Source organism: Triturus cristatus, chromosome 4_2 (assembly GCF_964204655.1).
Source record: "Triturus cristatus chromosome 4_2, aTriCri1.1, whole genome shotgun sequence".
Lineage (NCBI taxonomy): Eukaryota > Metazoa > Chordata > Amphibia > Caudata > Salamandridae > Triturus > Triturus cristatus.
This window is the reverse complement of record NC_140586.1, coordinates 341,531,413-341,558,176: the sequence shown is the minus strand read 5'-3', so window position 1 is coordinate 341,558,176 and position 26,764 is coordinate 341,531,413. Positions and strand designations below refer to the sequence as shown.

General features: G+C 40.7%; 1 protein-coding gene across 1 annotated transcript in view; it reads left to right on the top strand.

Moving 5' to 3' along the window:
• The window catches only part of LOC146833841 (uncharacterized), a 750,859-nt gene that overhangs the window by 563,270 nt on the left and 160,825 nt on the right, over positions 1–26,764 (top strand). The window contains exons 29-31 of the mRNA XM_085599920.1: positions 15,454–15,520; positions 15,664–15,877; positions 16,523–16,574. Coding sequence (XP_085456046.1) covers positions 15,454–15,520; positions 15,664–15,877; positions 16,523–16,574 — 333 coding nt within the window. The remainder of the gene's footprint in view (positions 1–15,453; positions 15,521–15,663; positions 15,878–16,522; positions 16,575–26,764) is intronic.

Here is a 26,764-nt window from a genome sequence, read left to right as displayed (position 1 = left end):
GAAAACCTCAACATTCTATTTTGAATAACTTTGGCGCCGGTCGACGAATCCTCGCGAATTTCTCAAAATAGGTGGGGCGCTACGCTCCGCTCCTACCCTGAAAGTCTCGGGGGGATCCGTCAAGCGGGGGCTGAGATAAAAGGGGGGTCCCAAAACGCGTTTTTCCCATGCATTTTTCCATAGGACCTTTAGAACGAGCTACAGCCCGAACGGCTGAACAGAATTACTCAAAATTTGGCAGAGAGGTAGTCCCTAGGTCAAGGAAGTGCCTTTTGTAGGTTTGGTGTAAATCTGTTCAGTAGATTCTGAGAAAATAGCCTTTAAATCAATATATATATCTGAGCCCGCTTACGGTACGCTTACCGTACGCTTACGGTAAGCGTACGGTGGCGTGCGCGAGCGCGATTCTGATTGGCTCTTAGATCTTAGTAAACATTCGAATCGGCCGAAACCAGGAAGCGGCGGCCGCCATTTTGTGTATTTCACTCTGAAAAAAAAGAGTGAAAACAAGGAAAGGGGGCAATGAGGAGAGTTACAGACCCCCTAACATTTGTAAGGGGGTCAAAGAAGGACAGAAAAGTACAAAAAAAACATTTATTGATTTTAAAAAAAATCACGGGGTACGCGTACGGTAAGCTTACGGTAAGCGTACGGTAAAAAAAATAAAAATAAATAAATGAAAAGCAGATTTAAGAGTTTAGAAATTAGGGAGCTCTAAAAAGAGCTGTTGTGTTTATGAAGTCATTTTTTTAGTGGTACCTACAAGTAAGTACCGATGCAGAGTCTAAGGTTCAAGAGGAAGACTCTGTTCCCTTCATCATTGAAGTGCACACCATCTCCTCTATAAATGTCTTGCATGTCATAACGCAAGTTGTTGTGGTAAATGGCACCCATACCATAGTCACGGAGGAAAGCAGAAACAGATTTGTTGACGTGCTTTCTTGCTTTGTCAATCTGTGGACAGAAATGATTGGACCAGTTCCATTTTTGCCTTTGGCATATGTTGGAAAACACAAAGGCAGTTTTAGGGAAAAGTGTAAACAGTTGTGCAAAGGTGTCCTTCATAAGCATTTCCAGACCTACCCCAGTCAAAGTGCCTAGGTCATTGCCACCACAGTGCACTATTATGAGGTCAGGGTGTTGGATTTGAATGAAGGATTTCACCAATGGCATCAATTGGTGCCACTTTAACCCTCTCTGACCAATCCATTTAATGTCTACATTTGGCAAAGCAAGGTCTCTCACCATACCTGTTTTCTCTGCAAACTTTTCACTCCAGAAGACATAGCTGTGCCCTACAATCCACACTGTGAACATCTTCAAAGGAGAACTGGATGCACTCAGGAGGTGTCTTTCAGTAGAATGGCAATATGAAAAGAAAGACAGTTTGGAAATGGAGGCATACATATTTTTTTCAAAACAAAAAGAACTGATTGGCTGTTTCATACCATTCTAGAATAAAAACTAGGCTGTATGTGTAAATTAATAGAAGCATGTTTTGTATTGGTAAAAAAAAATGTGTAACCAAAGAACAGTACTATGGATTTGCTGTTAGGTTTGAAAAGTCAAGCACTCTTGCTCTGTGGAATTGAAACATTGTTTGGCGAACTTCTGACCTAACTCAACACAGCAGTGTTCCATGAGCTGTTGCTATGGTAGCAGGCAGAAGTCAAGTTGGGGGAAGGGTACTAGGCAGAAGTCAAGTTGGGGGAAGGGTACTTTTGGAAAAGGGTTGGTTTTCAACCAATAGAAATGTGTGATTACATTTGAAAAAAAGGGGGAAGCACTGAGATTTGAAACTTACAAGTATATGTGTGGAAAAATAGAGGGAAAGTTTGCCATTATCTGGTTCTGCTGAGAGGAGAGAGGTGAACACAACAGAGATCCTGGCTCTGATAATCTGCTGTTTGAGTGTCACATTTCTTTCACAACTAACTAATTTTAAAGGTGAGTTTACAGTTTGAGAGGGGATGTATGTGGTAACTTAAGAAATGAATAATAGAAATGGAAATTGTTTTTGTTGTAGTTACACATGGTGGTTTCATAATGTGTCAGTCTGTAAAAGTGATTTTCACTTGCCCCGAAAAAAAAAAGAGCAGTAAGTGTGCTTTCAAATTGGCAAAGAAATTTCGTTTTGGGACTAATGTGAAAACATGACTCTGTGTGCAGAGAGGAATTATAGGCAGAGATTTATTGCGTATTGCTCTGGTGATTTCACAGTTGCATTAGATGGAAAGGGGGAGCGAATTTTTGGGGGAAGAAGCAGAGTCTTAGCACACACCCATGTGCTTGCCATGTATAGTCATGCACAGTATTTACAAGCGAGTGGGGTTTTCAGGTTTCAGTCTGTAATGCAAATACATTCAGCATCACTAAGGCTGGTTGCCCTTGCTGGAGTGTAGGCAGTCACCGAGAATACACATGGTGGTGGTCTGAAAAAACAGTTTGGACATGTGCATTTAAATAAATCAAAAAAAGTGGTTTCATAATGTGTCAGTCTGTAAAAGTGATTTTCACTTGTAAAAAGTGATTTTCACTTGCCCCGAAAAAAAAAAAGAGCAGTAAGTGTACTTTCAAATTGGCAAAGAAATTTCGTTTTGGGACTAATGTGAAATCATGACTCTGTGTGCAGAGAGGAATTATAGGCAGAGATTTATTGCGTATTGCTCTGGTGATTTCACAGTTACATTAGATGGAAAGGGGGAGCGAATTTTTGGGGGAAGAAGCAGAGTCTTAGCACACACCCATGTGCTTGCCATGTATAGTCATGCACAGTATTTACAAGCGAGTGGGGTTTTCAGGTTTCAGTCTGTAATGCAAATACATTCAGCATCACTAAGGCTGGTTGCCCTTGCTGTAGTGTAGCAGTCTGGACATGGGCTTTTTAAAAAATCTGAAAAGTGGTTTCATAATGTGACAGTTTGTAAAAGTGATTTTCACTTGCCCAAAAAAAAGAGCAGTTAGTGTGCATTCAAATTGGCATAGAAATTTCGTTTTGTGACTATTGTGAAAAGAAATGTAGTAATATATTTAAATACAATAAAGGAATTGTTACAGAGAATCGGTGAGATCTGTACAAATAAAACTTTAGAATTTTATTGGATTACCATTGGAAATTTAATCAAAAAAGAATTTTAAAATTACTATTTGGTCTAAAGGAAATGAAATCAGATGTATTTTGGAGTTATTTGAGATATAATATTGTGATTATACTTCTGAAACAAACATATCAGACGGTATTTTAAAGAAATAAGTATTGGTATTAGATGATATTTTTTTAGAATATTATGCATTTCTATAATGTTAAGTTTAAGTAAAAAAAGAATCAGGGCTTTTTTAATACAATCTTTGTGATTGTTATTTTTTTTTGCCCGCTGTAAAATGATGAATGCAATTGCTTTCACAATTTATAGTGAAATGCAATATATTCTGAAAACAGCAAAAATAAGGCAAAAATATTTTATGGAAAAAAATGTAAATATGTGTACTGTATTATAAAATGTTTTAAAAATATTAATACTTTTTTCTTTTTTTCCAGATAGATATAGAAAATTTTCGAAAACTACAAACATTTTTAAAACTATTTTTAAAAAAAACAAATGAATAAATATTTTTTCAGTGAGTATGGTAAGTCAATAATAATAATTGTAGTCTCTCAAGGACCTTGTAATGTGTTTATTGATTTTTAGTGTTTTTAAAAAAAAAAAAAAAAAAGTACGCGCACCGTACGCGTACGGTAAAAAAAAATAAAAATTTTTAAAAACATATGTAAAAAAAAGATGAAAGATAAGGTTGGCTCTTAAAAGAACCGTTGTGTTCATGCAGGGACAGAGGAAAGGAAGCATGGGAAAATTATTCAAAGCGACAAATGTGCTGATCTATTTTGTTGTTCACTAGGGAAACACTGGTCTCCCTATAGCAAATTAGATCTTGACAAAATGTGCATCGAATATCAACCTTCCGAAATCGAGGGTTGATTTCCAGAGGGCCAGCAAAAGGAGATTCTCCCCCCACAGATGAAGGGCTCACCTGACCTGCAGAAGAAGGAGTCAGCCCTGCAGATGATGGTTCAGGCTGAGCTGCTGTGGATGTACTGGCTTGTCTTTCTGAAGAGTTACCTCCAAAAAGATGACCATGTGTCCTTCTGTGTACATCCTGGAGGTGTCTCTTCATGGTGTGATTCCCAAAGGAATACTTCCTGTTAGGATTACCTCTAGAAAGTACACGCTTACACAGCTTACAAGTCACTAAGGGTGCATTTACCTTTTGCTGGCCTTCAGGAAAAGTAAAATAATCCCATACATAAGAGGGCTTTTGTTTCCTCGATCTCTGCCTCAAGACAGTGCTGCTAGTGCTAGCCTCACTCTCAGAAGAGCTCTGCTGTTCTGCCATCGTATCCCAAAGACAAACCAGCTCCTTCTCCCAAGGGATCACAAGCAGAAATGAGGGGAATGGGTGTGGTGTAGGAGAGTTCTAGAACTGAAAGTAGTTTCAACCAATCAAAAGTTGTGTTTCATGATCACATGACCTACCGTACGCTTACGGTACGCTTACGGTACGCTTACGGCAAAAGTGCGCATGTGCGTAAAAAAGACACGCGCTTGCGCGCATGCGCATAACAGTCACTCCCGGCACTTCCGCGTAACGTGCGCGTGTAGCGTACACGCGTACGCGTCCCACGCGGAGTACGCGCGGCTATGCAAATTGCGTAACTATACGCAAGCAGCGTAGGAAAATTACGGACGTTGCGTAAACCGTACGCTTACCGTGAGCTTACGGTACGCGTACTAAAAAAATAAAAAAAAATAAAAAAAAAAGTACTGCAAATAAATTTTACATGTTTATTTTAAAAAATATATAAAAAAAAACATATTAAAGAATTTTAAAAATTTAATCATAGTCTTTATAAAAGGTAAGAAAATTAAAATAAAAATATGTTAGAAAAAATAGAAGAAAAAAAAAATTAGCATTTAAAAAACCTTGCAAATTCACTGAAAAAACCATGGGTTTCACACACGTTATAGTTAGGAATTAGCATTTAAAAAACCTTGCAAATTCACTGAAAAAACCATGGGTTTCACACACGTTATAGTTAGGAATTAGCATTTAAAAAACCTTAGAAATTCAGTGAAAAAACCATAGGTTTCACACACGTTATAGTTAGGAATTAGCATTTAAAAAACCTTAGAAATTCAGTGAAAAAACCATAGGTTTCACACATGTTATAGTTAGCTGGACATTTTACTCGTAAAAAACCAATGAAATTCCCCCGTTATAGTTAGTTCAGCTAACTATAACTCGCGCGCCCGCAATGAACTGCTGATGACGTCACATATTACATCACTCATGACATGGTCAGTGACATCACTCATGACATCACTGATGACATCTCAAATGACATCACTCATGACATCACTGATGACATCATCCTTGTGATAGAGTGGCAGACCTCCTCTTCCCCTAATAAAACCTTTGATACACACATTCAAAAATAGAGACTAAAATTTACAAAACAATGGACATACCAATAACAGTTACAACAACCTCTTCAGTAATTCTAAGATCCACATACACATCCACTCATTCACCAACAGTCCAATACAGTCACTCATACATGTACTCACTTATCATATGTACTCATACACCTATACATCCTGTTACACAATGCCACTCATCCATAGAGCTACTCACACACATAGTCACTCATGCTAATAAAGAATCAAACATACATTTACTTGCATATACAGTTATACACACACCACCACACTTACTTCTACGGAAACTTACACATGCTTAGTCTTTTAAACAATCACTTATAGAAATACATACTTATTCATACAGGAACTCTTTCAATCTCTCACTCTCACATATACTCACATATATAAACCAATAGTCACATATACTAGTTTTAAACATATGTAGTTACTCATAAAGACACTATTGAGACAGTCATTCACTCACTAACACACCCATACACACACTCAACCACCCATGCAGTCCTGCACACATGCTCTGTTCAACACATACAAACAGTGAGTCACTCATTCATGCACCTATGCACTACGTCATACCCCCCACCGAACCATGCAGACACTCAGACTGATACTCAAAAAACCAACTAATAACCTATATAGACACCCATGTAGCTACTCACCAACCCATGCAGCCACTTATACACAAAGTGAAAAAATGATACAGATATTTATATATTTAAACATTACTCACTAAGCCATGTATTCACTATGATACACTTAATCAGTCAGTTACATAATCAATTTTTCAAAAAGAAATCATCCATTTAGACAGTAATATACCCATTTATTCTTCCATCAACCTTGAGATATACATATATAAAACATATTTAATTTTCAGAAAAACACACATTCACTGGATGATGTCATCAGTGATGTCATCAGTGATGTCATTTGAGATGTCATCAGTGATGTCATGAGTGATGTCACTGACCATGTCATGAGTGATGTAATATGTGACGTCATCAGCAGTTCATTGCGGGCGCGCGAGTTATAGTTAGCTGAACTAACTATAACGGGGGAATTTCATTGGTTTTTTACGAGTAAAATGTCCAGCTAACTATAACATGTGTGAAACCTATGGTTTTTTCACTGAATTTCTAAGGTTTTTTAAATGCTAATTCCTAACTATAACGTGTGTGAAACCTATGGTTTTTTCACTGAATATATATATATATATATCTATATATTAGATAGATCCCATGAGTACTAATTTTTTTAATGGAAATACGTGACTGTACCTTATGAATTTGAATTCTCCCCTAACAAAGCGATTTGTTTGCGCAACAAATGTGACATAAAGAACCTGAGAACTTAACAAAAACTTATTTTCTTTAACCTTCTTCATATAATTCAGTTAAGATAATTATTGTTGTTGTGTCTCGCTCTAAAATCTTTGTTTCTGAAATTGTATTAAATCCTCAGTGCAGGAAGCAAGAAAATCCGGCTGGATTAAATGCTAGTGAGAACTTTTTTACCTGCTTATAGGACCAGTCAATTACTAAATTAATGGGTATTTTCATGACATGTCTGTGGGGAGTGATAACTTCAAATAATTAACAGTTCATAGATAGGGATATCTGAAATCTGAGGTAATGAAAATGAAACACCTATTACCGGGAGTTGGTAATACCATATATGAATTTAGATCCCATACATCTTCTTTTTAACTGTTTTTTAAACAAGGAAACTAACTGGTTTTGAACATATATCCTTTTTAGAGGAAGGATTTCATCCTTTTACACTAATCTTGCACTATTTTGCACATACCTTTTGAGTGGTTTGTTTAAATTGTGGTTGTAACAAAGGAGTTATTGGCTATAATAACAACGGCCCACTTGGGCGGTATTAAATTAATTTCTCATTTATTTCATTGAATGGAAAAGGATAGCCAGTCACTGAGGGGAATGTCAGCTCTATATTGACTAAGAATTTTAAAAGAGTAATACAAACAACTCAGGGAGGTGTATTTGACACCCTAAATAAATGTCGCAAACAAAGATTTTTTGTGAATATTGTAAATAATCTCAATAACAAGTACACAGTAACATAGGAAAATCTGTTTTTAGATATATTCAGGTTTTAAAAGATTTATATATTTTTGTATGTATTTATTCTATGTATTTATATAATGATTGATCTTACTGTGTATATACGTCGACATGTTGTAGTATTTCTTCTATGTCAAACAGGCTGCAATGACACCTGAAACTCATTTCCTGTTTACCACTTTAAATACCACTCGTACCGTCAGCAATGTGTCATGTGATCAAGACCCGAGTGGGGGTCGAAACGCGTTATGGCGGACAGGCTGGGCAACCAATAAAGCACTTGTGATTGGCACTAATCGTTTGGGTCCGCTTCTCGTCTCTGTGTTCGAGCGAAGCACTGGCAGTGGCGTTTTTTCATTCATTTGGAGTACCGAGCAGCTTCAGCGGTACGAGCGGAACCCCTCCCCTTCAAGGGCCAGGCAGCAGGAAGCAACCAGGGCCGGTGATCCGGAACTGAATTGAAAACTCCGGCGAGGAGGAAGCTGCAGGAGCCCCTAACTGCTGCGAATCTACCTATCTTCGGTATTGAAGTCGGTGCATTCCGTGTCAGTGGACCGGAGACGAGCATCAAGAAGTCAACGAAGGTAGGACTCGAGCAGAGTTGTTAGTGGGGAGAGTGCACGGTGAGCGTTAAGGACATTAGTCGTAATAGCGCCTCCGTATTTCTCAATCAGGCTTTTTACCAGGGATTAAGCCACAACCACAGCCATTATGTCCGCAGACGCATTGCGGAACCGGGAGGAAGCTGCCAGTTCGATGTTTCTGGACTCCCCGGCTGGGGAGCCACAAGTTATCACACATCCCGCAATCATGTCTGGAAGCCCCAATATTCGGGAAATATTTAAAAAACTGGAAAAACTTATGCGCTCGGAGCAATCTAAGTGGTGGGAGCATAGATCGCTATCCCGCTACTTGGAGGTCGGAAGGGTGCCAAGAGGGCTGCGCATAACATTGGCGCCAAGTTATGAAAGTCCGGACCCGGATATGCTCGCAGAGTGGGCAGAATCCAACCTCGAGTCATCTAGCAGGCTTATGAAGATCCTTATTAAATATGCGGAGAGTGATCGCGCCAAACTGCAAACACAAATAGAACTTTTGGAGGTGGAAATCAGTAAAATGGAAACAACAGAACAGATGAAAAAACTGAGGGACGATATGTTGGTACGTCTTAAGAAGGATGAAGAGGTCATAAAAAGGAGAAAAACATTTAAATTTGAAAGGGATCGGATTGACTATGTAAATGGCCAAATCTTTACCTATGCTCGTAAATATGATGCAGTAAAAGCAAGAGCCAATAAACCGCCACAAGGGAAGTTGAGTGAAGCAGCAGCCTTGTCGACATCAACTTCGGAATTGAGCTCAGCTGCAGAAAGTGACCCGGAAGGGGAAAGCACTAGAACACAGCAATTGGGGTTTACGAAGCTATCCCTAGCACAGGAGGTCGACTGCCTGTGCCAAGACAGACGCGACACTCTGAGGCCACGAGTGTTACCTGGAGCAACAAACAAAAGCTCAACTATAAGCGAAACCAGAGACGAAAATGCCGCAAAAGGAAACAAGAATATGGGCAAAAGGCCAATGAGGGGAAGATGGAACCGATTCCAGAGCAGGGGTCAGAAGCCAACATGAGTTCCAAATCAGTAATCAACCTCACTACTTTGCCCTTAACATCAGCGGAAATGACAGTCCTGGGATTAGGCTTATCATACTGCCCCCCTTGTAATTTTAATTATGCTGACACAAGAATGGACACATTCAGGTTTATACGCAAACTGAAATTGAGCAAATTTCATATTTTACAGCTGGTGATGTGGATCTTTTTCAAACAGCATGGGATCTGCAGAACGATCAGGGAGGGGCAGCCAATACCAGGGGCTTTTCACAGTATAACACGAATAGAGCATTTGAAACACCATTTAAGCCTAAATCCACCTTTCAACCAATCATGCTTCGTGACAATTTGGATGTCTATCATGAACTTGTTGTGCAAGACTTGAAGAAACTATACAGTGCTACCAACAAAGTCCGCCACAGTATAAATAAACAGAATTTATGTTACCATCAACTCATGAAGAAATTCGAGGAAAACACCGACATAATTGTGCGGCAGGCGGACAAAGGTGGCAACGTAGTCTTATGGCAACGGCAGCTTTACATGGAGGAAGCTGAACTACAATTGTCTGATATAGCTTGCTATAAAAAGAGCAACATCCATTCTGTCAAAGCGGCGTGGGAAGAACACTATCGCAAACTCATGGCTTGGAGAAGTGGGGGCCTGTTGACCAACGAGGAGTATCGTTTTCTGAAAAAGGAACATCCTGTTATCCCCACATTTTACCTGATTCCCAAGGTGCATAAGAACATTGCCAAACCACCAGGCAGGCCAATAATTTCAGCTATTAATAGTGCCTTGGAAAACACTTCCAAGTATGTGGATTTTTTTCTTCAAGAGTGGGTGAGGGGGCTCAACTCGTATGTACAAGACACATCTGATTTTTTGCGCAAAGTTGAACATATACCATGGGAGGCAGACATGTTATTTATGACTCTTGATGTAACCTCCCTGTATACGTCAATAAGACATTGTGATGGTCTGAAGGCAGTGGAACATTTTTTAAACTTGAGACCAATAAGTTGTGTGTCCCATAACAAAGTGCTGCTACATATGATAACTGCATGCCTTGAGCAGAATTTTTTCCTTTTCAATAATCAGGTCTACCAACAAATCCGGGGCGTGGCCATGGGGGCCTGCTTCTCCCCCAGTTACTCATGCTTACACATGGGACTGTGGGAGGAGCAGGTTCTGATGGGCGAGGTCAAGGATGTTGTGGTTAATCATGTTGTATTATACCTGAGGTTTATTGATGATTTGTTTTTTATTTGGAAAGGATCTAAACAGAGTGCAGAGGCGTTTGTGGACAAATTGAATATGAATTGCCTGAATTTACAATTCACATCAGCCATTAGCGAGAATTCTGCATTTTTCTGGATGTGGAGCTTTATGTGCAGGACAGTAAATTGGTTACCAAGCATTTTAGAAAGCCCACTGCGGGCAACACAATCCTTCATGCCTCTAGCCATCATCCCCAGCATTTAATACGTAGCATCCCGTACGGCGAGATGCTGCGTATACGACGGATTTGCAGCTCGGACACGGACTGCATCCGTGCCCAAGATGCCAGTAAACTTCGCTTCTTGGAAAGGGGTTATTCAGGCAAAATCATTGATAGCGCAATCAAGAAAACAAGAGCATATGTAGATGTGATACTTTGGTCCCCAAAATGAAACAAGTAAGTGCTAGTGAGGATACTTTAAATGTGCAATCCAGGATTATATTAACTTTCAGTCGACAACATCAGGAATTAAGGAAAATCTATTCCCGCAATTGGAACTTGGTACAGGGGGATCCCGTTATTGGCGAATTAGTAGCCAAAAAACCAGTTCTAACCTTTAGGAGAGCAGTGTCGATGAGTAATAAGTTGGTCAGCAATTGTCCTGAACTGAGTACTCCGACAACCTGGATGGCACAAATCAAGGGTTTTAAAAAGTGTTCCACTTGCAAAGCTTGCAAATTCGGACAGAATAAAACTCATTACACCAGTCCTTTTAAGTCTGAACCCACCCTGATAAAGAAGAGAACCACATGCAAGACAGAATATGCTGTGTATGTGCTGGAGTGTCCGTGTGGACTGAAATATGTGGGTAGCACTAGGTTACCGGTCCACAAAAGGATACTCCAGCACATCAGGGCAATTACAGGAAAGGATCAGGCATATCCTGTCGCTAGACATTTTGAGCTATTACACGAGTGTAACCCCAAGTTTCTCCATTACTATGTTATTGACATGGTTCCACCAATGAAACGTGGGGGTAACCAAGAGGGCAAATTACGCCTCTTGGAGACACGATACATCTTAGAGCTCAACACAAAAAATCCGGCTGGATTAAATGCTAGTGAGGACTTTTTTACCTGCTTATAGGACCAGTCAATTACTAAATTAATGGGTATTTTCATGACATGTCTGTGGGGAGTGATAACTTCAAATAATTAACAGTTCATAGATAGGGATATCTGAAATCTGAGGTAATGAAAATGAAACACCTATTACCGGGAGTTGGTAATACCATATATGAATTTAGATCCCATACATCTTCTTTTTAACTGTTTTTTAAACAAGGAAACTAACTGGTTTTGAACATATATCCTTTTTAGAGGAAGGATTTCATCCTTTTACACTAATCTTGCACTATTTTGCACATACCTTTTGAGTGGTTTGTTTAAATTGTGGTTGTAACAAAGGAGTTATTGGCTATAATAACGGCCCACTTGGGCGGTATTAAATTAATTTCTCATTTATTTCATTGAATGGAAAAGGATAGCCAGTCACTGAGGGGAATGTCAGCTCTATATTGACTAAGAATTTTAAAAGAGTAATACAAACAACTCAGGGAGGTGTATTTGACACCCTAAATAAATGTCGCAAACAAAGATTTTTTGTGAATATTGTAAATAATCTCAATAACAAGTACACAGTAACATAGGAAAATCTGTTTTTAGATATATTCAGGTTTTAAAAGATTTATATATTTTTGTATGTATTTATTCTATGTATTTATATAATGATTGATCTTACTGTGTATATACGTCGACATGTTGTAGTATTTCTTCTATGTCAAACAGGCTGCAATGACACCTGAAACTCATTTCCTGTTTACCACTTTAAATACCACTCGTACCGTCAGCAATGTGTCATGTGATCAAGACCCGAGTGGGGGTCGAAACGCGTTATGGCGGACAGGCTGGGCAACCAATAAAGCACTTGTGATTGGCACTAATCGTTTGGGTCCGCTTCTCGTCTCTGTGTTCGAGCGAAGCACTGGCAGTGGCGTTTTTTCATTCATATATATATATATATCTATATATTAGATAGATCCCATGAGTACTAATTTTTTTAATGGAAATACGTGACTGTACCTTATGAATTTGAATTCTCCCCTAACAAAGCGATTTGTTTGCGCAACAAATGTGACATAAAGAACCTGAGAACTTAACAAAAACTTATTTTCTTTAACCTTCTTCATATAATTCAGTTAAGATAATTATTGTTGTTGTGTCTCGCTCTAAAATCTTTGTTTCTGAAATTGTATTAAATCCTCAGTGCAGGAAGCAGTGTGAGAAAAGAAAACCTACCAACTAATGTGCTGTACATTTCGATCTCAAGAGAAGATCTCTCTTTTATTTGCAAAATGAATTGTATGCTTGATATTGTCTTGCATTCTGACTACTGCATCTGGCCTTACACTACACGTTTTCCTAGACAATTCAGTGATATTTCACCAAAGTATAGGTTGGAGTCAGATGACCTTAAACCATGTGGAATGTGATTTTGTTCACGCTTCCATTTTTTCTTGTCTATTGGACTGTTAACGCCCATATTTTGGAGGCACTTTTATGACCAGTGGAGACTCAAGCACTTACAACAAAAGCCTCCTATCTTAGGCACTTCTTCATCTTCAGCCCGGCAGATCTTGGCCGCCAAGACAGAATGGAGCAGTAACAAATTTCATTTCAAATAAAATTCTCAACTTTCAGAAACTTAATGTTCAGTCAATGATGAAAGGTTTGGAATAGTTTTTAAAGTTTTATTTCTCATTAAGAGATTAGTATTGATTTTGTCAGTTTTATTCTAATTAGTAAGTTTACAGAAATATCAAGAAAAGTTTTCCCTAGAATCAGCATAATATAGACAGTGTGTTCCATAAAGGAAATAGTCCCTATCTTAATCTAAGAGTTCTAACCTAAATAAGAACTCATAAAGTGTTCTATTGAAAAAGAGCAAGATTCTGGAGCATTTAGTTATCTAAAGAGCCAAACTCATAAAGAGTAGTCAGGAAACTCAGCTGAGTTCCCTAACAAGTTGCTGTAGCAACTCGCCCAAAAGATCAGGATAATAAGAAATCACTGTTTTCAATAGCACACAGCAATCTGAGCAAGGATAGGTAAAGAAAATGCTTAAAGCATCTAGGATAAGGTGGCATGGGTAAATGGAATCGAGAGGAATATTGATTGATTGCTCTCTAACTAGGAAAACAAATATATGAAAACAGAAAAACATTTGCAACATTCAGCACGGTTAAGACATTCTTGTCCAATGGAAATGGGTCTTCCGTTTCTCACAGTAAGTACCCACACTGGTGAGCAAGCTATATAAAAGTTTCTAAATGTTTTGTTCTACACACATGAGGGAAAGTTTTCATGAGAACCTTTGCAGGCCTATTCTTTTAGCAGTTGTCAGTATCAGGACAAAGGGCTAATCTAAGGCAATGAAACATTTCTATTAGTATGTCTTGATGAGAGCATGCAATAGCTTCAGAAAGTTCAACATTCCTAATACTCTGTTCATTTTAACATATAGCAGAATACATTGCTCAGTAAAATGAGGAAATCAGATGGCGTGAAAGGGCTAAAGAAATACATCATATGGTGTGAGGAAGCAAAGAAATACATTTCTTGTAGCACAGCACATTTTAAAGTGATGAACAATTGTACAGTTAGAGGATTAGGTCAGCAGTTGCTGAAAGGCATCTTATTCTAATGTCAAGCAGAAGTCGACAAAATTAATTTTCAGTTCTAGTCCTAGTGACACATCAAGTAGTGGAGCCGGCTGCATGTTTATTTTTTACATATTCAAAAGGCATCTTCTCCTATAGTTAAAGCTACATTATTTATTCATCACATTTTAAAGAATAACGTTTCTTTTTTTTTTGTTTTTTCTTCTACCGATATGATAAAGTTAGACACATTTTCTAATGTCAGCCACATTTTCTTCTTTCTGAACCGAGGCCAATTTATTTAGACTTTAACGGGACTAACAATGGAAACTATTTGATGGAGCACAGGGAGGCAGTAGTTTAATCAGTTGCTATCTCATTTGCATTGATGAATATTAAACTAAAATTATGATATAATACACAGTAAGGTAATTCTTCTCCTGTCTGAACCTGACTATCAAAATTATATCATCAGATGCAACACATAACTCCGCAGCATTTTATCTAGATCAGAACTGCATAAAAATGATGGTAGCACAAATGGTTTATTGAGAAATCTAATAGAGCAAATGCAGCACCTTAGTTTGACACCGCACTAAGGGGCCGATTACGATTGCAGAAGGCCTGTCACCGCCAGCCATGCGGTGGCGGACCTTCCACAATTGTACCGCGATTTTCCCCCGCCACATTCAAATGGAGGAGGGAATCGCGCTCGGACTGTGGCGGACACAAAGACCGTACGTCAAGGGTCTGCCAAAAGCAATCTCACAGATTGCCTAGGGGACGGTCCTCATTGCTCATTGTCCACCAAATCATGACGCTGGCTACAGCTGGCATTTCTATGGCAGCAATGCCGCCATAGAAAGGCTGGTGGGGATTATAGACAGGGGCCCGTCGCGGGCCCCTCTAGTGTTGGGGAGAGGTGAGGGTGCACTTGGGGGGTACCCATGGTACCCCCCCTACATTTCACAGCACTAAGTGGCAGGCACCGTGTGGTGCCTGCCACATAGTGCTGTGAAATGCACAACATGGCGTATTGACATTGCGGCGGGTGCTGTTCTCAGCAGCACCCGCTACAATGTTAATAATCAAGATCCGACCGCCATGGTGGCGGTCGCATCGTGATCGGGTGTGTGGAACTGCCGCATGCATGGCGGACGTTCCCGGTTTACACCAGGATGGCGGACGGACTCAAGTCCATCCGCCATCCTAATGAGCCCCTAAGCATTATTTTAAGAGACAAAAGATTATCTTCATTGACTCAAGGCTGAGATGGTTAAATAAAGAGCTAATTGTGATATTTCTTTCTTATCATCTAGCGTTATTTGTCCAGATGGATGTCTAAAACAGGAAGTTGCAGTGTGGGGCACTGAAATCTACACAGATGTAAGTTTCTTTTTTTAACACATTCATGTGATTGTTTTTTGTACTTTGTAGGAAAAATGGCAAGTTGAGCTAAAATTGGCAACATAAATGAAAAAGTAAGTGTGAAATATCATATTTCCTAACCACTGCTGCGTCTCCCTTAGGATTCTTCCATCTGCAGAGCCGCAATCAACGCAGGGAAAGTCAGCAATGGTGGAGGCAGAGTGAGAATAGAGAAGAGGCCGGGACAAGGCAGCTACCAGGAATCCACCAGGAATGGAGTAACAACCCGGAGTTATGGCGCCTGGACAGGATCTTTCGTTTTTACCTCAGTCAACATTGTCTTCCCACCCACGAGCCCTCCTCAGCCTCATGAAGGTAAAACTGAGCAATGCACCTCAGGTGTAATCTGACGGTAACTTCAGATGTCTTCGCAGCTGCCTTTTGCTTGCAATAATTTTAACTAGATTCCATCTGGTACGGTGGCTTAGGAGAATAGTGCCTAGTGGTATCTTTTGCCAGGAATCTGCAAAATACAAGCGCATTACATTCAGGATGGAATCGTACATCGGTGTTGGAGGTAAAAAATTTAAAAAGCGCTAAAACTGTTTGTGGTCTGAGAATGGGACACACCAGGTTTGCTTCACAACATTTCTTTGATAGCAATTTGCAGTTTTTGGGCTGACATTTAATGTGCATATCAGCGGTAGCATGTTCAGGACACTTTATAAATTGAAGGAATAGAACAACTGTGAGTCAAAACAGACTGCTCTAGAAGGGTTGGTCACAGTAAATGGACGGGAAATGTGATTGTACAGAAATCAATAGAGGTCAGAGAGCATGGGAAACATTTTCTTTTAATGCTAAATAATTTACTCTTTCCTAGTTTTCTTAGAATTGTTTTCAGCATTCAGGACATGAAATTTAGTCAAAGTTGAGGCTTGTTATGTTTGAATCCTTTGATATAGGGTCATGTTTTTAGCCAGAGTATCAGTATAGTAATTGTGCTTATCTTTCTTTCAGTTCCTGTTCAGTGCAGCACCACAGCAAGACAACTAACTCAAAACACAGCAGAGTAAGTACAATTACTGTGCTGTACTTTTCTGTATATAGAAGGGCGACATGATCAATTTCTATTTCTATTACTTGAGAGTCTACCAACCTTACTTTACATAAATTCAGATTCTCTAATAAGCAGTGGCAAGACTGGTTCTTGGGCTGGGAAGAAGTAGTACAATAAAACCTGCACTGGCTAATTACATCGTGGACCAAACCCCTGCCCATTAGGTCTTTATTCCAATAATCTGGAAGCTTGTTTTAGGAGGCTGAAAAATACTACTGGGGTGGGGAGAAGTGGAATGCAGGGCAGGCAGTGGATAGAATGTGTTACAAGGAAATACTCTATGATGGCCAATATGTGATAACTACATTAAGATTGAATGTGTGTCCCAAAATGTTTCCAGATTCAGCGGGAATTTATAAAGTGGTATTGTACACCATTATTCGAGCTACTCGAAACCTCATCTACTGTTACTTCATTTGCCCACTTTTTGCCCAATAGCTATAAATACCGATGAATGTGATCATGTAGTGCAACAACCAATCCAGTCATCAGACAGGATCTGAGAAAGGGTGACAATCTAGCTAAGGGTATCATTTCTATTTGTGCGGCCAGGATAGGTCTCACCTATAAGCTCTACTCACCTTTGCTGTGACCATGTTTGATTTGTCTATCCATGATGAGTCGTTATATTCAAAACTGCTGTTTAGTGACTCTCCAAAACAAACAAACAAATTCTTAAATTCAAAAGATCCACTTATTAGTCATTAGGCATAAAGAGAAGGGAAAGATAAGTCTTTAAAGAGGCACTGCACCTTTGGCTTCAATATATTTCTAAAACTTTTTCCTATCTGATCCATTTCAAGAAAAGAGGGCTTGTCAAGAAGCTTCTTTGGTGCTGTGGAGCTCCTGTGGAGGGAAACAACTTTACAACGCAGCGCAGCTCCAACTCCTTCAGCTGAAGCTCATGCGCCAGCTTCTTTTCCTCCATTGCCCATCTCTTGTTTTCTCTTTCTCTCTCTCTCTCTCATATTCCAATTTTGCAAGCTCCCACTTTAACTGCCTCTCCTCCCTCCTGTCCTCATACTCCTTTGGAGACGCGCTCCTACTAGACCCTGTCCTACTACTGGCCCCAGAACGTCTCCCTGGGGGCAAATTTTCAGACACATCTACATTTAGTATGTCTAGTACTTCCTGGGTGCTCTCCTCCTGAGGTGCATCTGGCGCCTCCTGTCCCTCATCCTCTCTCCCTTCTGGGTGGGCCTCTACCCATGCCCTTAAGGCAGTACGGAGTTCCGGTCCTTTGGCCCTCCGCATCCCAGGCACCCCCATATCCTGCCCGAATTCTCTCAGTTGCCTTACAGTGTACCCCTCGAGGTCAGCTAACCGGAACTCCATCGTGACAGGTGGGGACCTAGATACAAAGGAAGAAAAACTCTAGAATATGGGTGACAGTTACCAGCTAACCAGGATTTTACACCCTCAGTCTGGACAGTGGAATGTAATCAGTGCAGCAAGAACAGTTGCAGAGCTTAAATACAATAGGCGTTTAATTGTGGCGCCCTCCGCTTCACGGAAGGGTGCTGTATGGTCACAGGTCCTAATCCCACCGCTCGCCAACAATGTAAGACCTGGGGTCACCAAGCCCTAAGGGGGTAACGTGACTCGAGCGGCTGGGCACCCAAAGGCTTTTGTGTAAAGCGACCATACAACACACACATCCTCTGAAGCAGGGAACGCACACAATAAGGGACGCCACACTGTAGGGTTTATGCAAACAACTCAAGTTTATCTAAGCAGATAGGCATAAAGACAGTTCATTATACGTAAATGCAATTCATTCGATGTAAATGCAGTTCATTTAGGTAAATGCAATTCATTAGATGTCAAAGCAGTTCATTAAATGTAAATGCAATTCACTAGAGGTAAATGCAGTTCACTACATTGGTTAACATCTGTTGCACCACTCATACATAACGGTGCTGTAGGCAGTACCTGGTGACCTCAACGCTATATTCACCAACAATTCCCTCTGAGGCCCTAGGCCACACTCGTCTACCTTAACATCCGTTGTACGGACTGGGAATCGTAGCGCCACACCTGGGGTCTAGTAGGGGGCTCAAGGCCGACTTCGCGGGCTTCCCGCCCCTCTGGTACCCTTAGCGCCTCAGTGGGCGGTTACCGCGCTACTCGCAATAATTGCACCGTGAATCCTTGTGAGCAGAGCCTGCGAACGTAGCGTTACTCGTAATAAGTGAGCATCGAACACTTCAGAGCAAAGCCTACCAACACAGCGTTACTCGTAATAATTGAGCATTGAACACTTCAGAGCAAAGCCTGCGAACATAGCGTTACTCGTAATAATTGAGCATTGAACACTTCAGAGCAACGCCTACGAACATAGCGTTACTCGTAATAATGAAGCATTGAACACTTCAGAGCAAAGCCTGCGAACATAGCGTTACTCGTAATAATTAAGCTTCAAGTACTTCTGTGCAGTTTCTGGGGCACAACGCTGCTCGACAGTCTCGGAGGCGAGGGGCAATCCCTCGGTGGGGTGTCAAAGTCTTGGGTGAACGGGGGGAACTCCCTCGGAGGGGGAATCCGGGTGCCAGGGTGCGATGCCGCTCCCGGTCTTTAGGGGGCGCACCGGGTCCGTCCCAAGCCTCCCGGCTTACCTTGATCTCGACGTCTGGAGGCGTCCAACCCAGCTCCGGACTCCGCAGTAGAACCTTCTGCGACGGAGCAGGCCACGGCCTTACACACCTCTGCATGCAACTGCCACGGCAGCGACGGGGCCCCGGGCTTCTCCGCGGGCCACGCTGGGGTGATGGTGCACACTTCAGGCTTCCGGGCCGCAGCGGTGAGCGCGCTCTGGTCCCCGCACACACAGGGGGGGGGGGGTCAAATTAAGCAAGAGAGCTCCGCACTCAACGGGGATTGATGCCGGGGATCCCAGGCCAGGTCAGGGAGCGCAGGGGTCTCAGCGCCAGTACCTGGTTGATCCCCAGCCGTTCCGCAATCAGCTTTAGCGTCAAGTTTCAGTGTTCAGGTTTGACATGAAATCTCAGCATTCAGGTTCAGCATGCAGTCGGGACACGAGGTCTCAGCATTCAGTGTCAGCATTCAGGTTCAGCATGCAGTCATAACACGAGGTCTCAGCATTCAGTTTCAGCATTCAGGGGTGACCTGAAGTACTGATGGCGCAGATATTTCCGGCGCCCTTGGGGGATTCTGTTCCTGGGGGGTAGGGATTGAGTTGGCGACTAGGTCCTTCCTAGTCAGGTAGGCAGAGGGTCCAAGGGTCCTCCTACTGCTGGGTAAGATCAGTGGGCTTTACAGGATCCCTCACTCACTTAAGAGGCAGCACCTAAATCCTGTCACTCTCAGAGGCATAAGTCCCTGGCTAGGCCCTACCGCCTAAAACTCCTGCGTGGATTCTCCAGCTCTGCTTTACTCCACTGGCCAACTGACTAGAAAAAGTTCCCTCCCTCTGTTAAGTATCCCTAGGTCAGGTGACCTCTAACCAAGGCGGCAAAAGTAAAAACCACACCTCCCTTCTAGAAGGTTCCAGCACATTCCAGGAGCTTCCCCATTCTACCTATGGGACAAAAAAGGCGGGCTGGTGTCGCAACATTGTTGTGGGGTCCCAGCCAGCTCCTGGCAGCTAGGGTGCTACTAATGAAGACCACTCTGCAGTAGCAGGGGCCTGTGGCAGCCATCTTGGGAGAAGGGAGCACCTGCACCTTAACACTGATTGGCAATGAAAAGGCGCCCGGAGACCTAAGTCCAACATAAAAATGAGGGTGGAAAAAATGAGGCACGATCAAAAATGGAGGGGGAGACCACCCTAGGGCTGACAGGTCCAACAGTTTTCCTAAAGGGAGTGTGCTTCATTTGGGACAAAGGTGGAACTATATATATATATATATATATATATATATATATATATATATATATATATATATATATATATATATATATATGCGCATATATCTACACCTTGTCTAGTGGAATCCCATGGGTATAGTCTGTCGGGAAATAAATCATTGTTTTATAAGCATTGGTGTTTGATGATATCAAAGGGCATAACTTGTTTGAAATTTTTATTACATGAATTGAAGAGAAATTAAAAAATCAGTTGGCAACTTTAAACAAAATCACTGGCATTTGATTACATCAAGATGTACTAAATGCATAGTTTCAAACCCCATGAATTTAAGAGAAAATTACCAATTAGATGGTTACCCATTGGTAAACATTATAGTGTGGGGGCGATTGTTGATTTCTATTCACATTATTATAATTATTGAATGTGTGCTTCTCAACCCAATGAATTAATGAGGGATTGAGATTAAGTAATATAGGATAAATCTACTCTGTTACTGACAGTATTTGTGTTAGAAACATCTCGGTGAATCGTAGCCTGTGTTCAGTACACATAAAGGTTATAAAGTATGAGAAAGGTGAATCTTTTCAATTTTGTGCAATTTCAACAAACTGGCACATGCATCAACAAAGACTTTTGCGATTCCTTAATTGCGATTTTTAAGGAATCGCAATTAAGGAATTGCAAAAGCCTATGCATGTAGGAATCGCTATAAAAATAGCGATTCCTACAAATTCCTTAATTGCGACTTGCAAATTGCGAGTCGCAATAAAGGAATGCTGTCCCAATCATTCCTATGGGCCTCCAGACCCATAGGAATGATTTGGAGATTGCATGAGCATTCTCGTTGATGCATGTGGCCCAAAATGAATTAATGATTTTCTTTTATTAACCAATCTATAACAAGGCCTGATGTATGAATAATTGCGCTGTATGTAGAGCGATCATTATAATGGAAAGTCTGTCTTCAGTGGTGACGACCTGTGTAAACCATGTGACAGAAAGCATTTGATTGTTTTAAAAGCATTGAGACTGTAACTGACACCTGATGTGTGAAAAGGCGTCTATCGCCGAAAATTGTAGCAGCAGCAAATAAACCCTTTAAGCGCAAATACCTAAGGATTTGTGTGGTGCCTTCGCCGGCGTGGATTCCTGAGTTAATGTCGACTCGGGATTGGTAACAGATATATATATGGGATGACCACTATCGCAAGCTCCTGGCCTGGAGAAGTGGGGGCCTGTTGACCAACGAGGAATATCGTTTTCTGAAAAAGGAACATCCTGTTATCCCCACATTTTACTTGATTCCCAAGGTGCATAAAAACATTGCCAAACCACCAGGCAGGCCAATAATTTCGGCCATCAATAGTGCCTTGGAAAACACTTCCAAATATGTGGATTTTTTTCTTCAAGAGTGGGTAAGGGGGCTAAATTCATATGTACAAGACACATCTGATTTTTTGCGCAAAGTTGAACATATACCATGGGAGGCAGACATGTTATTAAGGACTCTTGACGTAACCTCCCTGTATACGTCGATTAGACATTGTGATGGCCTGAAGGCGGTGGAGCATTTTTTAAACTTGAGACCAATAAGTTGTGTGTCCCATAACAAAATGTTACTACATATGATAACTGCATGTCTTGAGCAGAATTTTTTCCTTTTCAATAACCAGGTCTACCAGCAAATCCGGGGCGTGGCCATGGGGGCCTGCTTCTCCCCCAGTTACTCATGCTTACACATGGGACTGTGGGAGGAGCAGGTCCTGATGGGCGAGGTCAAGGATGTTGTGGTGAATCATGTTGTTATGTACCTGAGGTTTATTGATGATTTGTTTTTTATTTGGAAAGGATCGAAACAGAGTGCACAGGCATTTGTGGATAAACTAAATATGAATTGCCTGAATTTGCAATTCACATCAGCCATAAGTGAGAATTCTGCATTTTTTCTTGATGTGGAGCTATATGTGCAGGACAGCAAATTGGTCACTAAGCATTATAGAAAGCCCACTGCGGGCATTACAATTCTTCATGCCTCTAGCCATCACCCCCAGCACTTAATACGCAGCATCCCGTATGGCGAGATGCTGCGTATACGACGGATCTGCAGTTCAGACACGGATTGCATCCGTGCCCAAGATGCCAGTAAACTTCGCTTCTTGGAAAGGGGTTATTCAGGTAAAATTATTGATAGCGCGATCAAGAAAACAAGAGGCATATCTAGATGTGAAACTTTGGTCCCCAAAAAGAAACAAGTTATTTCTAGTGAGGATACTTTGAATGTGCAATCCAGGATTATATTAACTTTTAGTCGACAACATCAGGAATTAAGGAAAATCTACTCCCGCAATTGGAACTTGGTACAGGGGGATCCCATTATTGGCGATTTAGTAGCCAATAAACCAGTTCTAACCTTTAGGAGATCAGTCTCGATGAGTAACAAGTTAGTTAGCAACTGTCCTGAACTGAATACTCCGACAACCTGGATGGCACAAATCAAGGGCTTTAAAAAGTGTTCCACTTGCAAAGATTGCACATTTGGACAAAATAAAACCCATTACAGCAGTCCTTTTAAATCTGAACCCACCCTTATAAAGAAGAGAACCACATGCAAGACAGAATATGCTGTGTATGTGCTGGAGTGTCCTTGTGGACTGAAATATGTGGGTAGCACTAGGTTACCGGTCCACAAAAGGATACTCCAGCACATCAGGGCAATTACAGTGAAGGATCAGGCATATCCTGTCACTAGACATTTTGAGCTATTACATGACTGTAACCCCAAGTTTCTCCATTACTATGTTATTGACATGGTTCCACCGATGAAGCGTGGGGGTAACCGAGAGGGCAAACTACGCCTCTTGGAGACACGATGCATCTTGGAGCTCAACACAAAAAATCCGGCTGGATTAAATGCTAGTGAGGACTTTTTTACCTGCCTGTAGGACCTGTTAATCACTCATATAATGGGTATATTCATGACGTGTGTGTGGGGAGTGACAACTTCAAGTGACAAACAGTTAAAAGAAAGGGATATTTGAAATCTGAGGGAACGAAAATAAAACATCTATTACCAGGAGATGGTAATATCGTATATGAATGTAGATCCCGTATATCTTTTTTTAACTGTTTTTAAAATAAGGAAACTATCTGGTATGTACATATATTTTTTAGAGGAAGGATTATATCATTTGCACTATTTTTGCACTATTTTGCACAAACTTTTTGAGTGGGTTATTTAAATTGTGGTTACTATAATGGAATTATTGGCTAAATAATAACGGCCCACTTGGGCGGTATTATTCATTTATTCATTTTACAAAATACAAAATGATAGCCGGTTACTGAGGGAAATGTCAGCTACATATTGACCAAGAATTCAATAGAAAAGAAATACAAACAACTCAGGGAGGTCTATCTGACACCCTAAAAAATGTCGCAAATAAGGATCTTGTGAATACTGTAAATAATCTCAATAGCAAGTACACAGTAACACAGGAAAATCTGTTTTTATATATATTCAGGTTTTATAGATTTATATATTTTTGTAAGTATTTATTCTATGTATTTATACAATGATTGATCTTACTGTGTATATATGACGACATGTTGTAGTATTTCTTCTATGTCAAACAGGCTGCAATGACACCTGAAAATCATTTCCTGTTTACCACTTTAAATACCACTCTTACCGTCAGCAATGTGTCATGTGATCAAGACCCGAGTGGGGGTCGAAACGCGTTATGGCGGACAGGCTGGGCAACTAAATAAAGCACTTTTGATTGGCACTAATCGTTTGGGTCCGCTTCTCGTCTCTGTGTTCAAGCGAAGCACTGGCAGTGGCGTTTTGCATTCATATATATATATCTATATATATATTATCTACTGGCGGTCGCCAGTAGATAGTTATAGTTAGGACCGTGTTTCCATAGGAAATCTGAAAATTCTATTTTGAATAACTTTGGCGCCGGTTGACAAATCCTCGCGAATTTTTCAAAATAGGTGGGGCACTCCGCTCCGCTCCTACCCTGAAAGTCTCGGGGGGATTAGTCAAGCGGGGGCCGAGAAAAAAGGGGGGTCCCAAAACGCATTTTCCCCATGCATTTTTCCATAGGGACCTTTAGTCCAAGGTACAGCCCGAACGGCTGAACAGAATTATTTGAAATTTGGCAGAGCGGTAGTCCTCAGGTCAGGGATGTGCATTTTGAATATCTGAAGTAAATCTGTTCTGTAGTTCCTGAGAATATTTCAGTTAAAAGTACATATATATCTATAAGCGCGCACCGTGCGCGTACGGTAAGCATACCATACGCGCACGTTGTCGTGCGCGAGCGTAATTCTGATTGGTGGTTACATGACAGTAAACATTCCAGTCGGTCGAAATCAGGAAGTGTCGGCCGCCATTTTGTGTGTCTCACACTAAAAAACAAAGGTGGAGAACGTGAAAAGGGGGCAAGGTAGAGAGTTGCAGACCCCGTAGCCTTTGTCAGGGGGTCCAAAAAGGACCCAGAAGTGGGAAAAATACATATTTTTTTTTTTTTTTTAAATCGCGGGGTACGCGTACCGTGCGCGTACGGTAAGCGTACGGCGGAAAAAAAAAATAAAAAAATAGAATTAAAAATCAAAATGAAATGTTTGGATGTTGGTTGGCTCTAAAAAGAGCCGTTGTGTTCATGGGGTGTTTTTTGTACCTATAAGTAAGTACCGATGCAGAGTCTAAAGTTCAAGAGGAAGACTCTGTTCCCTTCATCATTGAAATGTACACCGTCTCCTCTATAAATGTCTTGCATGTTGTAACGCAAGTTGTTGTGGTATATAGAACCCATACCATAGTCTCTGAGGAAAGCAGAAACAGACTTATTGACGTGCTTTCTTGCTTTGTCAATCTGTTGACAAAATTGGTTGGACCAGTTCCACTTTTGCCTTTGGCATATATTAGAATATACAAAGGCAGTTTGTGGAAAGAGATGACATCAATTGCACAAAGGTGTCCTTAATAAGCATTTCCAGACCTACCCCAGTTAAAGTGCCTAGGTCATTTCCACCACAGTGCACAATAATAAGGTTAGGCTGTGGGAGATGTAGAAAGGTTTTCACCAAAGGCATTAATTGGTGCCACTTTAACCCTCTCTGACCAATCCATTTAATGTCTACATTTGGCAAAGCAAGGTCTTTCACAATACCTCTTTTTTCTGCAAACTTTTCACTCCAGAAGACATAGCTGTGACCTACAATCCACACTGTGAACATCTTTCAAGGAGATCTGGATGCACTCAGAAGGTGTCTTTCAGTAGAATGGCAATATGAAAAGAAAGATAGATGTAAAATGGAGGCTAACATATTTTTTTTTTTTATAAAGAACTGATTGGCTGATTCAAACCATTTTACAGTTAAAACTAGGCTGTATGTTTAGATTTTTACAAGCATGTTTTGTATTGGTTCAGAAAAATGTGTTCACACAGAACATTACTTTGGATTTGCTGTTAGGTTTGAAAAGTCAAGCACTCTTGCTCTTTGGATTAGAAACATTGTGTGCTGAACTTCTGACCTCTCTGCTCACACCAGTGTTCCATGATCCGTTGCTATGGTAGCAGTCAGAAGTCATGTTGGGGGAAGGGATCATTTGGAAAGGGATGAAATTTGCAACCAATAGAAATGTGTGTTTCCATTTGAAAAAATTGTGGGAAGGACTGTGATTTGGAGTTAACATGTATTTGTGTGTATATATATATTCACTGAAAAAAACATAGGTTTCAGGCACGTTATAGTTACGAATTAGCATTTAAAAAACCTTAGAAATTCACTGAAAAAAACATAGGTTTCAGGGGCGTTATAGTTAGCTGGACTTTTCACTCGTACAAAACCATTGAAATTCCCCCGTTATAGTTAGTTCAGCTAACTATATCTCGCGCGCCCGCAATCCACTGCTGATGACGTCACATATTACATCACTCATGACATGGTCAGTGACATCACTCATGACATCACTGATGACATCTCAAATGACATCACTGATGACATCACTGATGACATCATCCATTGAGTATGTGTTTCTGAAAAAATTTAATATGTTTAATATATATAGGGAAAGGCCTGTTAAAGAATGAGTGGGTGTACACGTGTGTAAATGGATGATTTTCTGTGGTGCGTAACATGATTCTATAAGTGATCCATTAAATGAATCTTACTGCAGACTAGTGACTAAACTGTGTAAATGTCTGTATGTGTCTGTATGTTGGTGTATAAGTGGCTGCATGGTTTTGTGAATAGCTATATGAGTGTCTATATAAGTTATGGATTGGTTGTCTGAGTATTT